Genomic DNA, 21,841 nt, shown 5'->3' on the forward strand with positions numbered 1-21,841 from the left:
ACACAACTGGCATGGCTAGAGCCCACAGCAGAATCTATTTAAACGAAATAGGGAGAGAATGCAAGTTAACTCCATTTTAATTCCTGGTATTCAAAGAAGCAGGGGCAGGCAGAGGGAGGAAATGCTGCTTCTCTGCAGACAAGCTTTGGCCCGTGCGACCTCTCACAGCCACTGCCAGTGCCAACACTCCAAGCTCTGTGTGGTGCTGGGGAATGGGCACACTTTTCTGCCATAGGCTCCTTATGTATTTTCTTGCACAGACAGACTTGCAGCACTGTGTGCAGTGCTCGTGTCCTCAGCAAGAGAAGGACACGGAGCTGCTGGAGCAAGTCCAGAGGAGGCCACAAGGATGCTCAGGGGCTGCAGCACCTCCACTATGGAGACAGGCTGAGAACATTGGGGCTGTTCAGCCTGGAGAAGAGAAGCTGTTTGGGGAGTTACTGTCCCTGACCACGCTCGTTCAGTGGGCTTCTCTGAACAGTTGTCTCCCTTGCAGCATGTTGTTAGTCCTCCCTCCCTGCTGCACACTGGGGGGTCTGCAGGGAAGGGGACTTTTGCAGGCTCTCCCGAGCAGGCTGGGCACAAAAGAGCCCTGGCTCCTGGCCTAGAAGAGGCTGCCAGGCGTTTTCTTGGTGTCAGCATCGCTTATTGCTCTGAAGGAAGGCTCAGAGCTTGTGCCGCCCTCCCTCCTCCAAGCTGAGATTAGCAAAGACAAAGCAGCCCTGACCAGGCTGCACCGAGTCTCCTTGACCCAGGGGAACAGAGACAGCCAGGTGCACCTCCTCAAACCAGCTGCGCACAAGCTCTGCCCAAGCTCCCCTCTGGGTATTCCTTAGCTGCAGACTTCAGAAAGGGAGTTCAGGAGCTGGCAGCCTGCCGCTGGCAGCGCAGGGCACGTCATGGCACTCTCCTTTACGCCCTTTGAAGGAGGCTTCCTTCAGTGAGAGGTTTCATCATCAAGTCATCTAGAGACAGGATAGCACGGAATTCCTCTCTTGTTGAAACCGGACACTCTCAGCAAAACTATATAATCCCTTCCATAACCCAGATATGGGTTTTGAGCTCTTGGACAAACAGCTTACGGCTCACGTGCAGACAGGAAGCAGTTTCTTCTGATGCCTTCTCAGTAGAGGCGAAAGGTACAATACGAAGCTACAAATCTGTGGACTAAGCTTCCAGCCTGTCCATGTTTAGCCTTTACTTTCTGTGGTTCCAGTGAAATAATCGGACAAATTTTATAGTCCAGACCTGCCAAAGGATCCCAAACATTTCATTTCCAAACCATTAATTTTGGGAATCATGTGCCAACATAAAAGGAATCCTTTTCTTTGCATCTAGAAAATAGATGCTAAGAAATTAAAGAAAGAGCTGAGATTTTAAACTGCAGGTTTTAAATCACCAATTACAGATTTACAAATCTGTAATTTAAGTTACAGGTTATGTATCTGTAACTACCCTGTAGAACATTTATAGACACAGAAACTTATTCCTACCATGCCTTTAGATACTTCTGTATGGATTTGATGAGTACGTGGTAATTCTCCCTTCACCTGAGCTATCGCTTTCCACTAGATCTGACTGGAGAATGGACTCTCAGATGAGTGACTGCACTTATGGGATACCAGCTAATTCTCACTCACAGGGCTTTTTACTTTCTTCCTACCTGCTAGGGCTTGCAGAATGCCAGGGCTGGAACACGGGTGACTAACACATGAGCTGTCTGCACTGGTGATGGCAGGAGGGCCACAGGCAGCATCCTGCCTGCGCCGATACCGATCGTGACTGCCTTTTCCATATGGATTTTTAATGAAAGAATACTATAGTGCTGTTGAAATAACCTGATGGAAACGCTGAGGTGGATCCCTTTCTAACAGACCTTAGTATGTTGCAATTGCTATATTGCTGGAGGCTATGGATATGCCAGTAAACCTTTCCTACTGTGTAACTTGTGTTCACATCTGTTTCAAAACAGTTTTGATTTTCTCCTAGTATGATCCTTCAATAGGGAACTGACGTGTGCAACCGTGTGTGTATGTGTTCAGAGCTATAAATCACACGTAAGCATTTGCCTGAGCACACTTTCGCAGGTTTGCTGCTCTCAAATGGAGTTTTCTTGTTCCATGTCACGCTTGAGACCAAGATTCAGTCACCGGTTTTGTATTCCAAAGGTAATGGTAAATCCTTAAGTGCGAGTAATTGTCTGGAACACCTTTAGCAGCCTCCTCTAAGTCATGTTCCTGAAGAGTATTCCCTGACGATTTTGGTTTGACAAGGCTAAGGACTCGGAGGAAAGAAAGGAACTGGGATGTCAGTAACTGACCTCTGACAGCTGTCACCAAGGAAGCGTTTTCGGGCTGAAACTGAAGTCTAAATTCCCTTGGTTTGAGTCACACTCTGTTTATTCAGGCAATACTGCGTGCTGCGGACCAACAGCTAATAGTTACATGCCAGTTGGAAGTATGTGGAGCAGCACACATCTCTGATACCTGCAGCAGCCTCTCCATTTCTAGGTTTGCCAGTGTCTACCAACACGGTAAGTAAACTTACATCTGTATAGCTTCTGGCAGGCAGAACGAGGGCATTTCTGTAATTCCTACAGGCTGCTCAATCTGCAATCCCAGGATGCCAAGGGGACTGATTTGTCACTACCAGGGTATCTGGAGAAAGATTAACCTCAAAGTTCTGATCACATTCCTTAACAAGACGTTAGAAATTACATACATGAAAGCAAGACTAAGGGTTTTCTTTAAATCATTTTATGACCCTGTCGATGCAAAGAAGACTCATCAGTGAAGGGACAACTGAAATCAGAGCAAATATATTTGAAATGCAAAATTCAATTCAATCAAAAAGTATACATTAACAAAAGTAAATAAAAAATTGTGAAAGAATATACAAAAGTTCCCTTCTTCCCCTCCTCCCCCTTTGAATTAAATAGGTTGAAAACCCCTTAGTTTCTCTACTCAAACCCAGTCAAGCCCTCCAGTGAAGTTTCAAGTAGTTCTCATGGCAGTAATGCAGTTTTGATAGTTCAGACAGTGTTTAATTTTGTTAGAGGCACATATATGACACACATACGGCATAAATATTTTGCAGTTTTAAAATAGAACTCTAAGCTGATTCTTGCAATACGTCACAAGTTAAGGAGTGGTTCTGGAAACCTAGAACTACTGCATATGCTTTATGTATGGAGAGTGGTCACTCCACCATCACTAACAGGGCACTGTAAAAACACTGCATTCCATGCTGCTGCTACTTTTTTATTTAGCAGGAGAGAAGAAATGGGTCTTAAGTCACACTGCACTTTATGCAAGATAGCATCCAGTGTGGGAACTGAAACTTAGCACCTCACCTTCCCGTTTTAGTGACTCCCTCCGTCAACACTGCACCTACACAATAGCAGTGTGCTGTAAACTCATGGCAGCACCAAAGCCTAATGTGTGGTAGGCAGATGAAAGCAGTAGGATGTCCCTGAACACCTCTTCTGAAGTCCAACTGCAGCAGAGCAGTTCACCCAGCTTCTGTAATGTTAATCAGCACTTGCTGTGTACCCCTAAAAGTACTCATTTCATTCACCCCAGGTTGAAAGTGTTTACAGCAGGAGCATCCTTTCACTAACTCTTTTCAGACTATGCAAGGTCAGTATTTATACAGCCTCTGCGGGTTTATTAATTTCAAGCAATCGGTGTATAAGGAGAGCATGAAATGTTCACTAGGAGACTTTCCTACCTTTAGGCTTCTCTCACTTGAAACAAAAGCCTAAAGAAAACTTTCAGATTCCACCCCTACCAGCAGAACCTGGCTCATAAATACAGCATAGGCTTAGGATTCAAAGGTCTGCTTCACTGTCCAGCTACAAAAACTCCTTTAAATTAATCTTTTGTCCCATTACTCCCTAAATGTGCCCTCCCGTGCTCCTCATAAAGTAGCATACTGTTGCCTGCAACTTGACAACCACTGAAATACGAAAAAAATCTGGAATCTGATTTTTCCATTCCAGCACATGTTCTACCATTCCCTGCTGAATCAAGCTCTGGATGAGTGAAAGCAGCACAGCAGCTCCGAGAGGCTCATTTGTTTGTGTATCAGTGCCCCTTGTTCCACCTTAATTAGGAAAAAAAAAGTCTGCAGTTCGGTACTGCAGCAGTGGGGAAATTCCATAGTGATACAGAAAGATTATAGCAGCATCTAGTGCAGGACAGTAAACTGTATTTGACTGGTATTCTTTGGCTAAAAAAAACAACAAAAAACCAACAAACAAACAGAAAACCAGTCACACCTTGCAATTTGCAATCTGAATACTGAATGCAATGATTTAATGGCATATATGGGGGGGGTGAAGTCCCGCAGTTTTGAGTCAATGCATTAACACCAGGATTTCTTGCTCAGTACTAAGCTGCCCCTGCAGTCACTCCCAGCAGCTGATTCTCTCCTGCTCAGGGATCAGGCTCCAGTTGGGCGAAGGCCTGTCAGTGGCCAGCCAGTCAAAGTCATCCACCAGGTTCCAGTTGTTTCTGTCCCTGTCCAGCCCAGACGACTCGAAATCTCTCTCAATGCCAGGGTAGCTCCAGGTGTAGGGGGCAAAGGAGACCCTGGTGCAGTCCTCGATCACGGCTCGGCTGGTCACCTGCACGTAGAAGCGGCTGCTGCGGGTGCGATGGGTGCGGAGCTGCTGGCAGGCCAGCGCCAGGAGGCAATCGCTGCAGCCGTCCACCACCACGGAGGTGGACACGGGCCCGCAGAGCACGGTGCAGCCGCGGCAGTCGCGCACCCGCAGCGTGTTGGCGTTGCCGCGGAGCCGCACCTGGCAGCCGCGCAGCTCGCACAGCAGCACGTCGCGCTGCAGCAGCTCCGCGGGGCCGAGCTCCAGCTCCTCATCCTCGACGCCGCTGAACCCGCACAGCGGCGGCCCGCCCGGCTCCCCTTCGGCGGGCCCGTAGCCGGGAGCGGGCGCAGCCGAGGCGGCCGGGGCCCGGGCGGGCTCCGCAGGGCGCGGCTCGGAGCCCGGAGCCGCTTCCTTCTTGACGGTCCGGAAGGCGAATCTCTTCTTGGGCTGCAGCTGCTGGCGCCGCGCCGCCAGGTCGCTCTGCAGCCGCGCCACGGCCTCCTGCCCCTGCCTCACCTCGTAGGGCGCCAGGAACCGCACGCTCTCGGTCAGCAGCTTCTGCAGCCCCTGCAGCCGGGCAGCCGCCTCCTCCAGCAGCCCCGCCGCCAGCAGCCCCTCCAAGGCCTCCCGCTCGCGGGTGAAGGCGGCGATGAAGAACTCGCTCTGCTCCTCCTTCACCACCTGCGCCTCCTTCTTCTGCCGCTGCCGCTCCACGCCCTGCTGCCGCTCCGCTTCCCTCCGCTGCAGCCGCTCGGGCAGCACCGCGGCGGCGGCCGCCGCCCTCGGCTCCTCGCGGGGCGCCTCAGCCTCCCTCGCCGCCTCCATCTTGCCTCCGCGCCTCTCCTCCCGGGCACTAAGCGGCCCGCCCATTGGCTGCCGGCAGCCCCGGTTGCGCCGGCGCCGCCGATTGGCGGGCACAGCGCGGCCCGGTGGGAGGGGGCCGCGGCGCTTTAAAGGGGCCGGCGCCCGGCCGCGGGATGGGGTGAGTGCCGGCGGCAGGTGCCGCGCCGCGCCGTGCCGTGCCGTGCCGAGCCGAGCCGAGCGGGGCGCGGAGCCGGGGCCCGCGGTAGCGCCGGGGCATAAATAACCCCCGCCCCCCTCCTGCCCCCCGCGCGCGCAGCTGCCGTCTCCCTTCTCCTCATCCCATCTCACAGGCCGCGGGGGTACCCCGGCTGCCGGCGCGCCCAACCGCGCCTCGCCTCTTCTTTTCCCCTACCGCGGGGCTCTGGGGGTGCAGGGGTGCGGCTGGGGCCGCAGAGCGCGGCGGCGCTTCCTGAGCCCCGGGGCCGTGCGGTGCCGACGGGCGCGGAGCCCCGGGGCTGGGCGGTGGTGCGGTGGCAAAGCGTCCCCGCTGGCTCCTTGTGTGGAGCGGGCGTTAGGAGCTCGCAGGTAGCGGTGTGGAGGTGCTGCCGAGCGGGCTGTGTTGGCTCCTGGCCGCCTGGTTAGTCTGCGGGGCGTTTGGTGCCCAAAGAGAGCTCGGTGGTTGAGGGAGAGCTGTGCCCGTGGTTACTGCGCCCTAGGGAGAGGGCCGTGAGGGATGCGCGCGGGCCTACCTGCGATCAGAGTGAGGAGGGCTCTCTTCACGGGGTTGGTTTTCACGGTTAGGAAACACGCTTTAAGTACAAAGTGGGAAAGCGACCTTCGTTCCAGTGTATTTTGAGAACTGTGCTTCTGTGTCACGGAATGTTAATTTTTGCAAGGGAAGTTAACACACAAAGCACTCTCCTAAGAGAAATAAATCCCATCCAGTTCTACAAATACCGTGTCCCATCCCTTTGCATTTCAAAGTGTCCTACGGTAAATTAGCATCGGACCGAAACCTATCAGTGCAAGACAAAAGGTGGTAAACCCGAAGCAGAGACTCCAAATTTACTGTCTTCTAATAGGGTGATAGCATTGATCTTTTTTTGGTCTAATTCTCCTGTTGGAAAATACAGATTGTTACGCTACTGAAGGTTAGCGTTTTAAAGTGGCCTTAGCTTGAAAGTAGCAATTGCTTTCTGTTCCCTGAGAAATACGGTATTAGGCGTAACACTGTTAGAGTTAGTAGGGAGTACCTGGATCTTCTATGTAGTAATGCCAGCACAGTTAGGATGATGAAAGGAGGACAGTGAAATACCTTTAATCCTCGTAACGCACAAAGTACTTGCACTAAAATAGAGACTATTCCTTCCTTGTAAAGGGTACAGGATGAAATCGGAGGGTTTTCAAGGGGCTGCTGTGTAACAGCTCCTGTTGTGCAGGAGCAGGTTGGGTGGGGGGCAGCAGCATGGGTAATATCCTGGTGAATGCATTACGGCTCTGAACTGTCACAGTGCCGCATGGTTCATGCGGCCAGAATTTTGTTCCTGAAAATACAGCTTTCTGAATCAAAACCCTGCAGAAAGGGAGAATGCTCAGTCGTGAACAAGGAAGGATATCTTGAAACGGTCTCACTTAAGTGGTTGGGGTTTTCACTACCAATGTGTTTAAATACGCATTTAGCATGTCTTAGGCATTTTTGCTAGTAACGGATGAAATCCAGGTCTGCAGCAATTGCAGTAATGTTACATCGGGTGAGAATACGGTGCTGTTCGGTCACTGTAAGAAAAAAGAAATCCTTACTTCCATATTGTTTCCTAAGGAATAGATCTGAGTTCTGTTTTTACATAGCAGGCTTCTTTGCCTTACGCTCCCACCGCTACGGGTGATACGTGTTATCCCATACATGAGAATATGGACAGAAAAAGGCTTTTGCTGTTTTTCAGTATGCACAAATGTGACTGGCTTTGGTGGTGTTACACAAATACGACCTGAGAGATGAACTGCAGTGGGTGAAACAGTTTTATACCTGAAAAGATTACAGTAAAACATTAACGTGCACAGCCTAAATTAAATGGTAAGTATTTTATGCTGCAGTATAATGGTAAGGTTTTATTGCATTTGGGCACTTAGAAAGCTTTGGAAAGTATTTTGTATTGGTTTTAAATTAATGAGGCCCAAATACACTTGTGAATAGGGGCGTTTGGGAGAGACCGGAATCTTTTCACCTTGCTAATGTGCACAAATAGCCCCAGATAAAAGAACGTGAAGTGTACTGAAAAATTAAAAAGGGAGCAGTAAAATTCTGCCAACTGTCTCATCTTGATGTTCCAAAGTTATTTCCTACACCTACAGTTTGAGGTTTTGGTATGACTGATATTGGTGTATATTTATCTTTTTGTGGTAATACAAATACTGACAATATTCTCCCTGTCTTTGCTGGCAGCAGCTTTTAAGGCTCTTTAGCGTGCCCTAAGCCATAGAGAACAGAGGATTTACAACTTCCCAAACAGTAACCACCTGAATAACAAACACGTAAGCCTTCTAGCTCAGGTTTGGACTCATGTTGGTAAGCTGTAACAAGCACTTTAGCCGTCCGAGGCTATTAGATAAAAGTAAAGTTACAATTTTTGCCTGCCTGCTGTTCTCCCCCTCACTCCCTACTTTAGCTCCTCCCTGGTTTGAAGGTAGATAGCAGTCATTTTACAAAGACCTTTTGCCGCTGCTTGGACTGCACAGGGTCATTTGTTTCCCAGAAGCTGCACTTGCTAACTTGGATCTAGTCCTGTGAAACTCCAGAGCATAAGCTCCGTTACGCGTGCTTCCATGCTTAAATCTGTATCCCTTAGTGATGGCTCTTGAATGCTTTCTATCTGAAATACTGACTTAAAGTGGCTCAACAGCATTAACTGGTAACCTTTGGAAGTGAGATGTATTGCATAGTTCGGGTGAAGGTTCAAGATTCTGTCTCATTCCATCCGTATTTTAAGAAAAGTGGGGAGTAACAGTGACATCTACAGAGGCAACTGGCTTTCCAGCCTCACAGCAGTGGATTCTTAAACCTGAGGTTCCTGAGCTTGCAAAGTCAAGGACCTCATAGTTGTGGCACTATCTTGAGATGCAGATTTGTGCTCTCTCAAGCAAAGGAAGGAAGCAGATGCAGTTATTCCGTATCATCGGTCTGTGTTCCCAGCACTGACGTTCTTAGTTCCAAACAGTGGAATGCCTCTACCTTGCGCTGTCGCACACAGAATGCTGGTTTGCCTTTTAGCTGTGTTTTCAAGAAAAGCAGCAGCCCTTTGTCTTGCATGGAGCTCTTTCTTATCTGATCGATGGGATCTCTGCTGTTACACTGAGTTTCTCCAGAAGAGATTAGCACATGAACATAATTACTTCTGGCTATAAAGTAGGTACTTCAGTGGCTTGTTTAACCGTCATGGCATTCTACTGCTGGTTTTAGCAAGGGCTCTTTGAACTCCTCTGGCACTGTGATCAAGCATTAAAGATGTAAGCCGTCGTATGATCCATTTAAGATACTGTACACGACATTTTTCACGGTGGAATGGGGCTGCAATAAAAGTGACTGTCAAGCCACTGTATTCCTGTTCTCCTGGGGAAAAAAAAAAAAAGGATAAGTTTCTTTACCATTACGTTTGGCATACTGGTTGTTTTTTAAAAGCTTATGTTTGGACTAAAATGTAGTGCTTTATGTACTTGGCCATATGGAAAGGCAAGACAATGTAAAATGTGTGTGGTTTAGATCACTAATTAGGGAGTTAGAGCTACAACTGTGAAACTTACTCGGTGCATCTTAATTGCTGTGAGTAATGCAAAAGCTTTGAAATGTAATCCTTGGGAATGCTTAAGATACTAATTATATTCCGACCAGGCAAGGTGCACTTGTTGGGAAACGAGTCTGAGCTGGTCCCTTCCGAGAACATGGTATTCTCAGTGCCAAAGGTGGAGAAACAAACTGGTTTCTAGGAAAATGAGCTACCCTCCAAAAGCGGGGACAGACTTCAAAACGTAACCTCTTACGACAAGGGGCACCTCAAGACGAACAAATCAAGACACAATACACAGAGCACAAAAGCTCAAGAGCAGAAGAGCACTTAGGTTCGGCCCAGGCCTTGCTGTAATGGGTATTTAGAATCCTAAACTTGCTAATTGACAGTTAAATTGTGAGGACCGAGTGGGTGAGCTGCAGATGCTGTCTTACGCACTCTCACTTCGAAGTAATAATTCTATTAGTCCTGGGGCTCCTAAGAGAATTTCCCGGTTTGGAATTGTGGATCTTAATTGCAAATATATTCCTCCTTTTTTTTTTTTCCTGAGCAATTTATATAAAAATAACTTGAAGTCATTATATCCAAGTTTCCTGATTTTTTTTCTGTTAGCTCTCCTGTAGTACATTCATTAGTTAACCAAGCTAAGAATACTGAGAAACTTACTCTGCCTTTTATTCATCTCATGAGCAAAATCTGTCTGCTCTCATTGTGAAGGAGGACTGCCTCCTCCTGTTATTAGCATTTATTCTTCAGTCTCAGTCTGAGAATAAATTCCATTCATGGCAATACACTTTTTAGTGATAATATTAAGACTTATCTTTCAGCAGTCTTTATTCATACCCAAATCTTACCCAGCCGGTTTCTAGTAGGGTCCCGGAAATACCCAAGTAAAACCATTCTTTCTCAAAAGTTGGGACTTAGATGGTGCTTCGTTCCTAATGTCCATTTTGTCTTGTCCTTCTACAAGTATAGCTTAGCATGTTTGTGTTATTAATGTTTTTGGTATAACTTACTATTCCACTGTTTCTATTTCCCCTCTAATGCTTCACTTCATGTTTTAGGTCTCCATTTTTTGTTTAAGTTCCTTCTGGTTTTATTTAGTGTTTTTTAAATCATCCGCAGCACCTCGGTTGTATTAGGAATGGGCCTTTTGTTACTTTCAAGGCCCAGCTGCTGGTTTGAATTACTATTGCTTTAAAAAGCAAACACAGCAAACCCTTGTGTCCATCTCCTCATTACACACCGGTGTGTTTCTGTATCTTTACTTAACTATATTTTTTCCCCATTCATCTCTGAATATTATAGAGGCTTTCCCGAATTTCTGCCTTCATTTTTAGTTTAAATTGCTTATATAAATCTTGGCTGTGTAAGTTGTTGAAGTTTATTTCTCCAGACACCGTAGTAAGGTTCTATCTGCAGAGGTGGTTTTTCCCCAATACATTTCAGTGGCTTACTAAGACTATTCTAAATTGGAAGCGAGTGCTGTTCATCTTTCAAACTTAATTCTCCTTTTTAATGTACTCTAAGAATACGACTCTATTTAAATAACCTAGAGCATGAAAGAGTTATTTTTGATCTGTTTCAGTAATAATTCTGCACTGTCATTTGTTTTGATGTGGGGCCCCGTCACCACGTTCTCTCTGGTTTTACTTGTCTTCCATACGTCAGATCCACACCTCACAGCAGCACAGTTCTTCAAAATCTGTTCTTCAGATTCGTCACAGAACAGCCCTGTTGGCATTCACACAACCTCCAGCCATAGAAACCCGTCTGTCTCCTGGTACTGGTGTAAATCTCTTGTTCCGAGGCTCACTCTTTGTTACCTCTTCTTATTACCTGTATCGTAACCAGCCATCCCTTAAGATACGTATTGGTTAGACAGTCACGTGCTTGGTATGATGACTGGTACTGGAGTCATACAGCTTTGGAAGTTACATCATGCAATTATGAGCCTGGTTTTGTAAGTAGTTTTGTGCAAGCTGAAACTTGTCAAGTTTAGGAAATTCTTACTGAGAGGGTCCTGATACTGATATCTGTATCAATACTGATACAGATATCGAACTGGATTTTTCATGTGGTATGTTGCATTTATATTCCAAATTAAAGTCTTTTGTCTCCCTTCATGCCACTGTATTTGAGCGCCCTACCTTTTAAGTGTTGTGACTCCTTCCTTTCTGTTGCTGCTGCCTTTCGAATGATGACCTATCTGTGCCTTCAAGCTTAGAGTTACTTATTCTTATCTAAATTAGTAATTAATAAAGCAGTGCGTAGTTGTAGTTGGATAAATAGTGTGTCTGGTGATGAGCTGACACAAGAAACAGGTTAAGTGATGGAGAGATAACGAAGTGCCACCCATACAGCTGAAGCACTCAGTCTGAGGAAGCAAGGCAGCAGTAAGCAGCTCTTTTCCATCCGATATACCTCAGAGAGGATGCAGTGAACTGAGGTTACAAAGCAGCTATTTAAGCAGAATCTTGGGATGACTGTGGAATTTATTCCTTTAATGCAAATGGGTTAGCCTGTAAATTCTTCTTTATGAGTCTGCTGCCCTTGATCTTTTGGAGTACTAATTTATGATTGCACAAGGATTGGAATGCTTGTGATACAAACCTGGAGAAATGGGCTGGGTAATAATAAAGTCACTTGATCTGAGAGAAACCTGGAGACAGAATGAAGGAAGAGGGTGTTTAATACCCCCTTATTTTCTCCCTCTCAGTATCTAAGCCTAGTTTTTACTTCTGCACAGTCTTCTGTCATTTCAGGGCCGTGTATCTCAGCTCGCTGCAAATGTCACTTGGTGTCTTTGCACACCTATGAGAGTGGTAGTTGTTAAACAGCATGGTCACAGTGTGACAGCTGATGTCAAAATACAGCAGACTGGTGTATTGTGTGCTGGGTGCACATGATGTTCCCTGTAGCTCTGCTTGAGAATTACTGCGCCAATGCCTGTTTTCTAAAGGTTTCTCCTATTGCTTCTTGACACTGGTCTGGCCTTTCTTCTCATGCTTATTTCCCCTTACTCCTTCTGAAGCAGCTACGGGACAATGAATGAGAAAACAAATTAATGTGATTGAGGAAGCCAGAGAGAGAGACAGGAACTGAATGTGCGTTGTACACAATTCAGAGAACAGGACTTTGGCTGAGGACAGCAGCTCTGGGCAGGTGACCTGGGGGCAGAAGAATTTTGATGGGTTAGGGTTTTTGTGTTAATGCTGTCAGGCGGTGAGAAGAGGGGCAACCTCCGGGGGAGTGACACCCACTTCAGAAACACCGTGTGATCCCCTTGAAAAATAAGCATGAGAACCTCAGAGCAAAAAGCAGTATTTCTTTATAAATGTGGTCTGGAAAATTCTGTAGTACACCAGAAGGTGGTAACACCACAACTGAAGACTGCAGCCACGCTTTTTAGTATTGAAAGTAATGTTAAGTGCGTGCTTTAGTCTGACCTATAAAGTTGCATCCACCCATTTCTACCTGAGCCGGTTTTGTTTCTGAACCAATATAGCAAAGATAGAATTATATATGTGCTTTTTTACTTCTGCAGAGAGTACAGTGTGTTCTGGCGTGGTTTTGTTCACTCAACGGCCACGTCAAGGGTTTTCATTCTTAAGCTCACCCTTTTGTGTAGATCTGGAGAAATCTAGTGTGGTCAGGGCACTTCACTGTATCAGATGTTAGCTCTCCTTCCCTTTTTGTACTGTCCCTGCTTAGCCAGGTTATTGCCAATGCTGCTTCAAAACATCCTCCAGGGAAAGTAAGTATAAATTATGGTACAGTCACGGACAATTTAGGTAGGCTTGCTCATGTTACTTATAGGAAGGGAAGCTGCCGAAAATCACGTGTCCTCTTTCCTCCTCTTCCTCCTTGCTCTTGCTTACTTCCCATTGTGGTTTTTGTAGGACTGGGAGAATAATAATACACCGATCAGATGTTCTGCCTCATACCCTCTGAAACAAAGTTCCTTCCTGTTAACTCGAGCAGAACGCTTGTGGCGGCCCTGCAGCTCACAAGCTCCTACTTTAGCAACGTTCTCTAATTCTCAGCCAGTGATGCTGAGTAAGCTTTAATTCAGGGCAGCGTAGGGTCCCCTGAAGCATCTGCTGAAGTTAGGGACCTTTAAGTGCGGCCTTTTCCATTTTTTAATGCTACTGTCGGGAGTGTTATGGGCTGTAAGAGTCATTAGGATGTGGAGCTCTCTGGCATGTGGTGTTTCTGTCCATGTTGCTGGCTAAGTCAGGTTCATACTGTCTTTATGAGAAGTGAAGCCAGTATTTCAGCTGATGGGGTAGGCAGGACCATGCGTGTGTTCGCTATGTCTGGGCTGCACTGAGGATCTGTTGCGCTCACGCTAAAGCCCAACCCTTCCATTTAGGGAGTGATTTGAAGCTTTACCTTGGGAATACGTGTAAACAACAACTGCAGGTCTTGGCTTTGGCAAAGGTTTGGAATCGGGCTTTTAACCTTTGTTTCCCGTATAATAATGTGAGTTGGTTGATTACTTCAGTATTATAACCGGATCCTAACTGAAAACAATGCTGAGGTGCTGACTGGTTTTAAACATAAAAGATCCGGTCCACTTCTTCAGGAAAGTCCACATAGTACATTGCCTGTAATGGTTTGGTTGTCTTTTAAAAACTCAAAACCTCAAGTGCTTTTTGAGCTGTAAAGCTAACGAAGCGTGCGCTACTACACAGAGGCTTCAAATCCGGGTCTCTAGGGAGCTTTTTAAGTTACTTTTTGCTAAAGCCAGGGAAGGTTGCTGTGCACAAGTCCTTGGGACTTACTAGCAGAAAAAGGTCTCAAAGAGATTTCCTGTTTTAGAAGCATTACTATATATGTACCTCTACATGCTAAGAATCTCTGTTTCCAATCAAGATGTTGTTTAAGAAACTAGGCTTGTCTGCATCGGCTGAACGAAGACTGTTTTAGTGATGTGTTTAATGAATATTTGAGTTACTTTTGTAGAACCCAGAAGCTTTGACCGAAATTCTCGTACCAACGCGTTCAGACGCAGTAAACTGTAGAACTGTATTAATGAACTCGCAGTGCTGTGAGCATTTTAACCTAAAGCGCTCGTTTTGCGAAGGAGCATTTCAGGTTACCCCCGGCTCTCTTTAAGCAGCTGAAATCGGTGTCATCTGGTTTCCATGCAGCGGTTAGAACGTATCCAAAACCCACCCAAAATACGGCAACTTGTAAAAGGGTCAGATCTGACTTTCTCTCTCAAGGTGACCTTGCATTTTTTCCGTGCCCCTTGCTCCAAGCCTGTCGTGGTTTATATATACAACTTTAATACGAAGGCGATCAGCCAGGCCGTTAGAATTAATGCAGGGAAAAGCTCGTTTTTTACTTTTCTAACCCAACCCCAACACCCCCCCCCCCCCCCCCCCCCCCCAATTTTTAACCGAAAGTAAACCGCTCGGCCGTGTCTACAGTGCCAGCTGTACGGCCTTCTCAAAGGGGGGGGGGGGGGGGGGGGAGGAAGGGGAGAGAAGAGAAAAGAGGAGCTAAACTTTGTTCAAGGGCCTGACTGTGGCGATGGCGCTGGAGCCGGCGGTGTGTCCCGCCGGAGCGGAGCGGTGCCGCGCTGTGCCGTGCCGTGCCGCGGTGCGGTGCGGTGCCGCGCCGTGGTGTGCCGTGGTGCCGCGCCGCGCTCTCCTCCCGCGCCAGCCCCTGATGTGATGGCGAAGAAACCCCGTTGACAAGGCACTGCTTTTTCATGACGGTGAGTTTCCCTTTGAGTGTATTATAATTTTGTGATAAAAATTTCAAGGAAAAAAAAACCCACACAACCTCCTTCCTCCCTTCCTTCGGGGAGGGAAAAGAGAAGGGGGGGTGGGGGGGAGAGGAAAATCTATCTCCAGACAGGCAGAAAAGAAAGAGGAGCAAATTAACAACCAGGAGTTGCCAAAACCAGGATATTAGGTTTCAGCCCAGAGAGCTATTGGCTCTGGGGCTATGTATATAAATATATATCTAGAGAGAGAGAGAGAGCGAGAGGGGAGACGAGACGAGGAGAGGAGAGGAGAGGAGGAAGAAGAGGGATGTTTTGTGGGTGGCTGTTGTTTGGGCAGATGTGGCTTCACATGGGAATGAACTATATATATATATATATATATTTATTCTTCCGCGAGGTTGGTGGTGGTGGCTGCTGAGGGCACGCAAAAAAAAAAAAAAGTTGTTTCTTAAAATAAAGGCGGAGGGGTGTGTGTGTAGAAAGGAGAGATAAGGTTTCAGGTCCAGGCTGATAGCTGCAGAGAGGGGAGAGGTTTGGGGTGGGTTGTGTGGGGTTTTTTTTTCCCCCTTCTCGCTGATGCCATGCAAATTGAGGAGAGGAGGGAAGGGAAAAAAAAATCTCTTTTAATGACTCATTGATTGAGCCGGTTTAAAATTAGTTGTTGTTGTTGTCTTTCTTTTTTTTCCCCCTCTCTATTTTCCGCCCCCTTGACGGCCATCAAGAGAGGGATGGAAAGAGGAGAGGAGGGAGCGTGTGTGTGTGTGTGTGTCGATGTGTGAGTGCGGGAGAGTGAGAGAGGGGGATAGAGAGAGTGTGTGAGGGAGAAAGAAAAATAATCTTTTCAAATCTCCTCCCTCTTTTTCTTCCCCCCCTCGGTTCTTTGCTTTCCCTCTAAAGCCCTGTGGTCTGGGAAACACTCGTTCATCCTCCTCGTCGGGAAAATGGAGACGCTCCGTGCCTCTCCCGGCCGCGCGCCTGGGAAGGATTTTTCCTGCCTTTTTCCCTTTTTTCCCCCACTCCCGGCTCGGTTTTCGCCCCGTTTCCCCCGTCCGCTCGCCACCACCCTCACCTTGCCGTTTCCTGCGCACATTCCTGCCTTCTGGGGATCTGTTTCTTCGCTTTTCCTCGTTTTGTTTTGTTTTTTTTCCTCGGATTTTGATGCGATTCGTTTGAGCCGCCTTTGCCGTTTCCTCGGGATCGCTCCGTGCCGCCCGCTTCTAACCGAGAGCGATGGAAGCGGTGCTGCTTTTTGTGGGTGCGCGGTAGGTTTGGGGCTAATGCGCTTCCCCCCCCCCTCCTTCTTTTCGGGAACGATTTTTCCGTCTTTTTATTTTTCTTCTTACGTTTTCTCTCCCCCCCCCCCCCCCCCCCTTCTTTTGGAGATGTATTTTTATTGTAACGCCTTTTTAAACCGTACCAATAAACCGTCTCTTCCTGGAGTAACCCGCTTGGCTTTGCTGTGGAGTGGATGTGAATCCTTTGTGCTGCTGGGATGATTTTCCGTACAGGAAACCATGCTTTATAAACCGTTCTTTTTATTTGCGTTTTAAACCAGGAGGTGGCTGTGGCGGGGATGTTTTGCGAATTCCTCTCAGTTTATCGGGTTACGGTGGGGCTTTACATTGTAATTTTTGCCGTTAATTGCCAAATTCATGGCAGAACTCGGGCCGAGTTGAACGACTTAGAGAGGGCTCGTTTGCGTTTACTCGCTCCTAATCCCTGTGAGCCGGAGCGGGACGCGGAGGCCTTCGCTTTTCCGCTCCCCTCCGCTCCGCTCCGCTCCCCGGGGCTCGGCACAAGCCGGGCTCGGAGGAGCCGCGGAGCCGCGCTCCGGCGGCCGCTGGGTGCGAGCGGGGGAAGCAGGGGGAAGATGGCGCTGCCTGGCTCCCCGCCAGCGTTTGTTGCGCAGTTTCGCTCCGTCTCTCCTCCCCCACGGGCGCCATTTTAGGCTCCTCTCAGCTGGCGCCGCGCGCGGGGCGTTGCCGTCGCGCCCCGTTCGGGTGTCTCGGGAGCGTTTTCGCTGTCGGGCCCTAAAAGCATCTTCCTCCCCCCCCCCCCCCCCCCCCGATAACCCGCTTTCCTCCGCACTGCCTCCTTCTCTGGTTGCTGTGAGGGGTTTAACGGGGGTGTGCTCTGGGGAGAGAGGGGAAGGATTCCTGCCTGTGGGTTGGTTTGGGATGGGTCTGTTGGGAACGGGCCCGTCGCCCCGGATCGCTGCCTTCTCATGCTTCCGCCCCCCCCGATCTGCTCCTCGTGGTGCTGTGAAGCGTTAAAGTGGCTTGGCTCAGAAAGGCCTGCGGTCCCGGCTCGAGCCGTGTAAACGGCACCTCGCAGCTGGTGGTGGTTTCCTGCCGCGTATTTCATGTGTGTTTCTTGCTGCCACGAGATGCGCTCAGAGCGTGGGAAGAAAAAGGGACTTGAGAGAACATCATCGGCTCGTGTCCAGTGGAAAACACAGTGTCATTCAAGAAGGGCAACGTGCTCTTTAGAAAACGCTGTCATGGAGCGCATAGGGCGAAGTAATGGTCGGTACAGAGCTTCCAGTGCCCTAAAAAGTGCTTGCAAAAATAAAGGTGTGGGTGTGTAAATAGCTGATTTTGTAGCTGTTACTTTCTCATCGTTTCAAGTGTTTCTCACTCCTTTGTATCTCATAGGAAGCAGCGCTTTTTCCAAATAAGCCCGGTTTGGCAGCTCCGCAGATGCGCTTCGTAAGCTTTGTTTTGGTGCTGGTTTATAGGGAGAGCGTTGAAAGGGCTCTCCCGTTTTGTGGTCAAAACTTCCCTTTTTTTGTGCGTGAGTTGTTTCTCCGTGTGTGTGTGTGTGTGTGTGTGTGTGATCCGATCAGTGCTCGCCAGGCCCGAGTTTCGAGCCAACAACATCTGCATCGAGGAGCAGCCAGTTCGCTGCCGGGTCGACCCGCGCCGCACCCACTGAGGAGTGCGGGATGCTCGTGCGGTTCCTCCTCCTCCGCTTGTGTCGGATGAGAGCAGGGATTCCCCATGCCCCGTGCTCATCCCTGAAGGGAGCAGGAGGCTTTCTCACATTTGGGATTAACTCTAAGACCCTTTAAATTCTTTGCCCGTCGGAGCTGAGGGGTTTTAAATGACCTCTTGCGCAATACACACTTTTATTGCTTGTTTGGGTACAAACTGGCTTTTCAAAAGGCTTTAATGGGGACAGCCTGGTTAACGTTGCAGGGTTTTGAACAATACACCTGCTAAAGCTTCAGTTGTTACAGATCCGTTGAGTGCAGAGCAGAGTATTTGTTCACACGCTTCAGAAATCTTACTACAAGGAATTTGCCCCTTCTGGAAGTTATTATTTCGTGTATTGGTTAACAGTAGTCTTGGGATCAAGATAGTGTTTTTTAGTGGTGCTGTAGTTTTATACACTGAAATTATTACGCGCTAATGTCTGGCAGAGCATGATTTTTTTTTATTAATTCATGAAAATAATGAAGAAATGACAGAAATGGGATAAAACGGACCAGTTTGTGTTCTCCCAGGGCTTAATAATTGCCGAATGATTGTGTATCTTCTCTGGCCTGCTTCCATTAAAGCAAACCATATCCTCTTCTTGCATTGAGGTATGTGATGGGTAGTATTTAAATGCACTAGATCTTTGTACACTTAGTTCTTTGGCCGTTTTCTGAGCTTAAAGGTTTCTGTTATTGCGGGTGGTCCTTTGTATTTCACAGAGCTGGTTTGTGGTGTTGGAGTGCCCAAGCTCAAGGTGTTGATACGCTAGTCCACTTGTACTTCTGTTGGTGCACCTTGGCTTATTCACTAGTATGACACTCATGTAGTTTTAAGTATGTTCTTTGTTAATACTCCGAACACTTGCCGTGTATCTTGTACCTGTATTATTGAGTTGATAATACTCTCAGGATACGTGTGGCCTGCATAAAGTCTGGTGACAGAGGTTTAAGTCCATAGTCCAGAGCTGAAGAGCTTTGCAGGCACGAATGCGTTGATCTGCTCCTCGGGCATTCATTGTTCTCTTAGGTGTATTTTCAGAGTCCCCAGCAAAGCTTACCTGCATATGTGTCTGCGATTGTGCCTTTTCGTGCTGCATTAGGCTTGTGAGAAGTCTAATGGCTGGTGCCTTTTAGCATATGTATGAGCCCTGAGAGTGTGAAAGTGTGTCAAGCCTAAGTAACAGGTGCCGTCCAGGCAGAAGAGCCTCTTTGATAATGTAGTTCATCCTGCTCAGAAAGCTGGCATCATTTCTTCCAGTAGTTCTGCTGGAACAAGCTGCATCTGTGCTTGAAAGGTTTTGATTTTTATGGTGATGTTTCTGGTCCAGGGTAGACATGGGAACTGTCTACGAAACCAAGTGTGTTTTGTGCTCGCAGCAAGACCATAAACTGTCCTAACATTGGTTGTGACCTGCAGCTGTCGTAGTTTGAAAGTTGCAGTGAGTAGTATTGGTGAAGCCCTTGTTGCACCAACATAAATTCATAAACACCAGCCTGAACTGATGGGGTTTTTTCAACATCATCATGTAGGTAAAGGATGCTTTAAAATGTTCACTTGTTTTTGCTTTGAGGATCACTGAGGTTTTGCACAAAACAAAAGCTAACATGATTAACAGATAAGGGGTTTTTATTGCTTTCTTTCTCTCGCACTACTATTAAAATGTTCTAGAGCTATTTCTCATGTTACTTTGAGTAAGGGAATGCTTAACAAAAGGAAGAGCAAGTGAGCAAATCACTGTCAAAACTTAATAGAATAGCCTTTCCTTTAGCAAAGGTATTAAGAAATGGTGGTGAAGAGAGGGAAGTCCAGGGGGAAAGCTTTAACTTCGTTGCAAGAAACAGTAATTCTTGTGAGGGCTGATCTTGTCTCAGGTGGAACTTGCAGTAGTTTTGCCGTGAGCTTAATCCGAGTATGGATTTCCAAGGTTGGGTGCTGAAGTTGAGTCAGCTACAGAAAAAATCTTGGCCCCCAGTGAAGTAGGAGGCAGTATCTGCTTTGGCTTCAGCAAGGATGGGATAGGCAGCGGGGAGGATTTTCAGCCTGGTTTTGGGGTCATTAATCCGGACTGCACTGCTGAATTAATTACACGAGTGTCAGTTCATTGTATTCAAATTCCAGTTGATTTCCCAAGCATAGTAACCAAAAGGAGTATAAATCTCTGTTCAGCTTTACTAACTGGCAGTGGTTAGCTGATACTAACTTGTGGGAACCGTAACTCTAGCAGGGTAACCTTTTTTATTACCATTTTATTTTTAATTCAAACTGTTATGGACTAGAGTGGCAATGAAAAGGTATTAATTGGGCATTGGCCCATAATTCTTTGAGAAATGATTATAAATTCATAAGGAAGTTACGTTCTGGGACTGCGTAAGTGAGTTTTCAGGATCTTTGGAACTGATCTGCGCAGGATGAGAAGCACGATAACACAGGTACTCTCTAATAGGAACATCTGAAGAACTCGGATGACTCAACGTTTCTTGAATTGACTCAACATTTGTTGGGGATTCTGTTGCACAAATGACATCTGCTAATAAGTTACTGCATACAGCAGTTACTAGAAATACTTCAGAGCATCGGGCAGGCAAGTATGTCTTTCCTAAGGACCTGTTGAGACCTGTGCCACCTCCTTTTCCTCTTTTGGGATGAAACCAGGGCCTGGCTTATGAATACTGAGATTCCTGAAGAATTTTGGTGTATGCAGTGGAGCTGCTTAGAAGACAGAGCCAAAAACAGGCCGTAAGCATAGCGATGAGGAGTAGTCCCTGCTGGGAAAATGGACCGAGTCGAGTGAATCCCATGTGGTCGGTAAGCATCCTGACTTCCAGGCTGCCAGTTTCATTGTGTGCTTTAAAGAGTTCTGTTCCCGGGTGAAAGTCTGCTCAAAGTACAGGTGTTGCCAAGAGCAGCTCTGGGTGCAGTAGGAAACAGAATGTATTAAATAACTTGGAAATCTGATGCTGAATGTATGTGTCTGAGGGAAACCATAGAGAGCTGCACTGTGGGTCCACACATGCACTTGGTGTGCTTGGCTGTAGTTAGATTAACCTTTCTGACTGTAGATACTGTTAACAATTCAGCTGCCCATTCCCATTTTTTCCTAAATACATTAAAATTTCAGTGTAGTTTTTAGGAGTTACTCAAGTTTTTGCTAAGTTCCCGCATTTGCCAAACTCAGAGAATGTTTTTTCTTTAGATGCCATACTAAGACTTTGATAAACAACCTGTTGTAGGTTGCCTGTGCTTCAGTGAAGGTTTTTTTTTTGCCCTTCTGTATGTGGAGCTGGTCCTCTTCAGTGGTCGTCTCCTGCCAGATCTTGGAAACTATGAAGATGTGCAATGCTGCGCCTAGCAGTTCTTGAGAGGTAGCGCTTTGGTGTTTCTTTCTTGCTGCTGTTTATTTGACTCCTCAGTAGTTGCCATTTTTTGGAGTAGTTTTTCTTAGGTTTTGCATCACTCTTCTAGATATTTGAAATTTCTTCTCTTACTCTGTTACATACGGATGGCTTTGAAATAGTGAGGATTAAATTCAGTTCCATGGGCATTTTCAGACATTGTAAATTCGTCTTCAAAGTACTACTCATCTGTAGAATCTTGGGATGAAAACACGTTCTCATACATACAGAAGGCTCACACTTGAGTATTGCACTCTGTTATGTGTTACTAGGTTGGAATCCCAAATTTCTTGCTTGTTTAGCTCTTTTTTAGAGTGCAGTTCCTGCTAAGGTTTTGCGACAGTATAGTAGTTGCTTTTTGTGGATCAGTCTGGAAGAGAAAATACTCATGTGGAGTAATCACACATTGTAGAATACGAGCACAACGTGGTTTGGAAGTGAGTAGTTAAATCCTTGTGTTTCACAAAGTACACTTTTAAAATGGATTTTGCTTCCTTACCCCTGTTGCCCTGAAGTGACAACTTGCTGATAATTATGCC

At 47.0% G+C, this 21,841-nt stretch overlaps 2 protein-coding genes across 3 annotated transcripts in view; one reads left to right on the top strand and one right to left on the bottom strand.

Moving 5' to 3' along the window:
* Window positions 1–4,315: 4,315 nt before the first annotated feature.
* On the bottom strand, window positions 4,316–6,929 carry TBCC (tubulin folding cofactor C). The gene is made up of 3 exons (XM_057398545.1): window positions 6,904–6,929; window positions 5,823–6,053; window positions 4,316–5,753 (listed from the first exon to the last, which is right to left on the bottom strand). The coding sequence occupies exons 1-3, from the start codon at window positions 6,927–6,929 to the stop codon at window positions 4,409–4,411; spliced, it is 1,602 nt and encodes a 533-aa protein (XP_057254528.1). The 3' UTR covers window positions 4,316–4,408.
* Window positions 6,930–14,846: 7,917 nt separating this feature from the next.
* Window positions 14,847–21,841, top strand: part of BICRAL (BICRA like chromatin remodeling complex associated protein) — a 34,936-nt gene continuing 27,941 nt past the window's right edge. Inside the window, exon 1 of one of the 2 annotated variants that reach the window (XM_057398520.1) lies at window positions 14,847–14,920. The gene's annotated coding sequence lies outside the window, so the exon portion shown is untranslated. Of the gene's footprint in view, window positions 14,921–16,119; window positions 16,195–21,841 lie in introns of those variants that run through there. The other variant, XM_057398522.1, reaches the window with a different exon arrangement.

The sequence above is a fragment of the Pezoporus wallicus genome, unplaced genomic scaffold (assembly GCF_028554395.1).
Source record: "Pezoporus wallicus isolate ANWC-B61680 ecotype Strahan unplaced genomic scaffold, APGP_CSIRO_Pwel_v1 contig_11493, whole genome shotgun sequence".
NCBI classification, from domain to species: Eukaryota; Metazoa; Chordata; class Aves; order Psittaciformes; family Psittacidae; genus Pezoporus; species Pezoporus wallicus.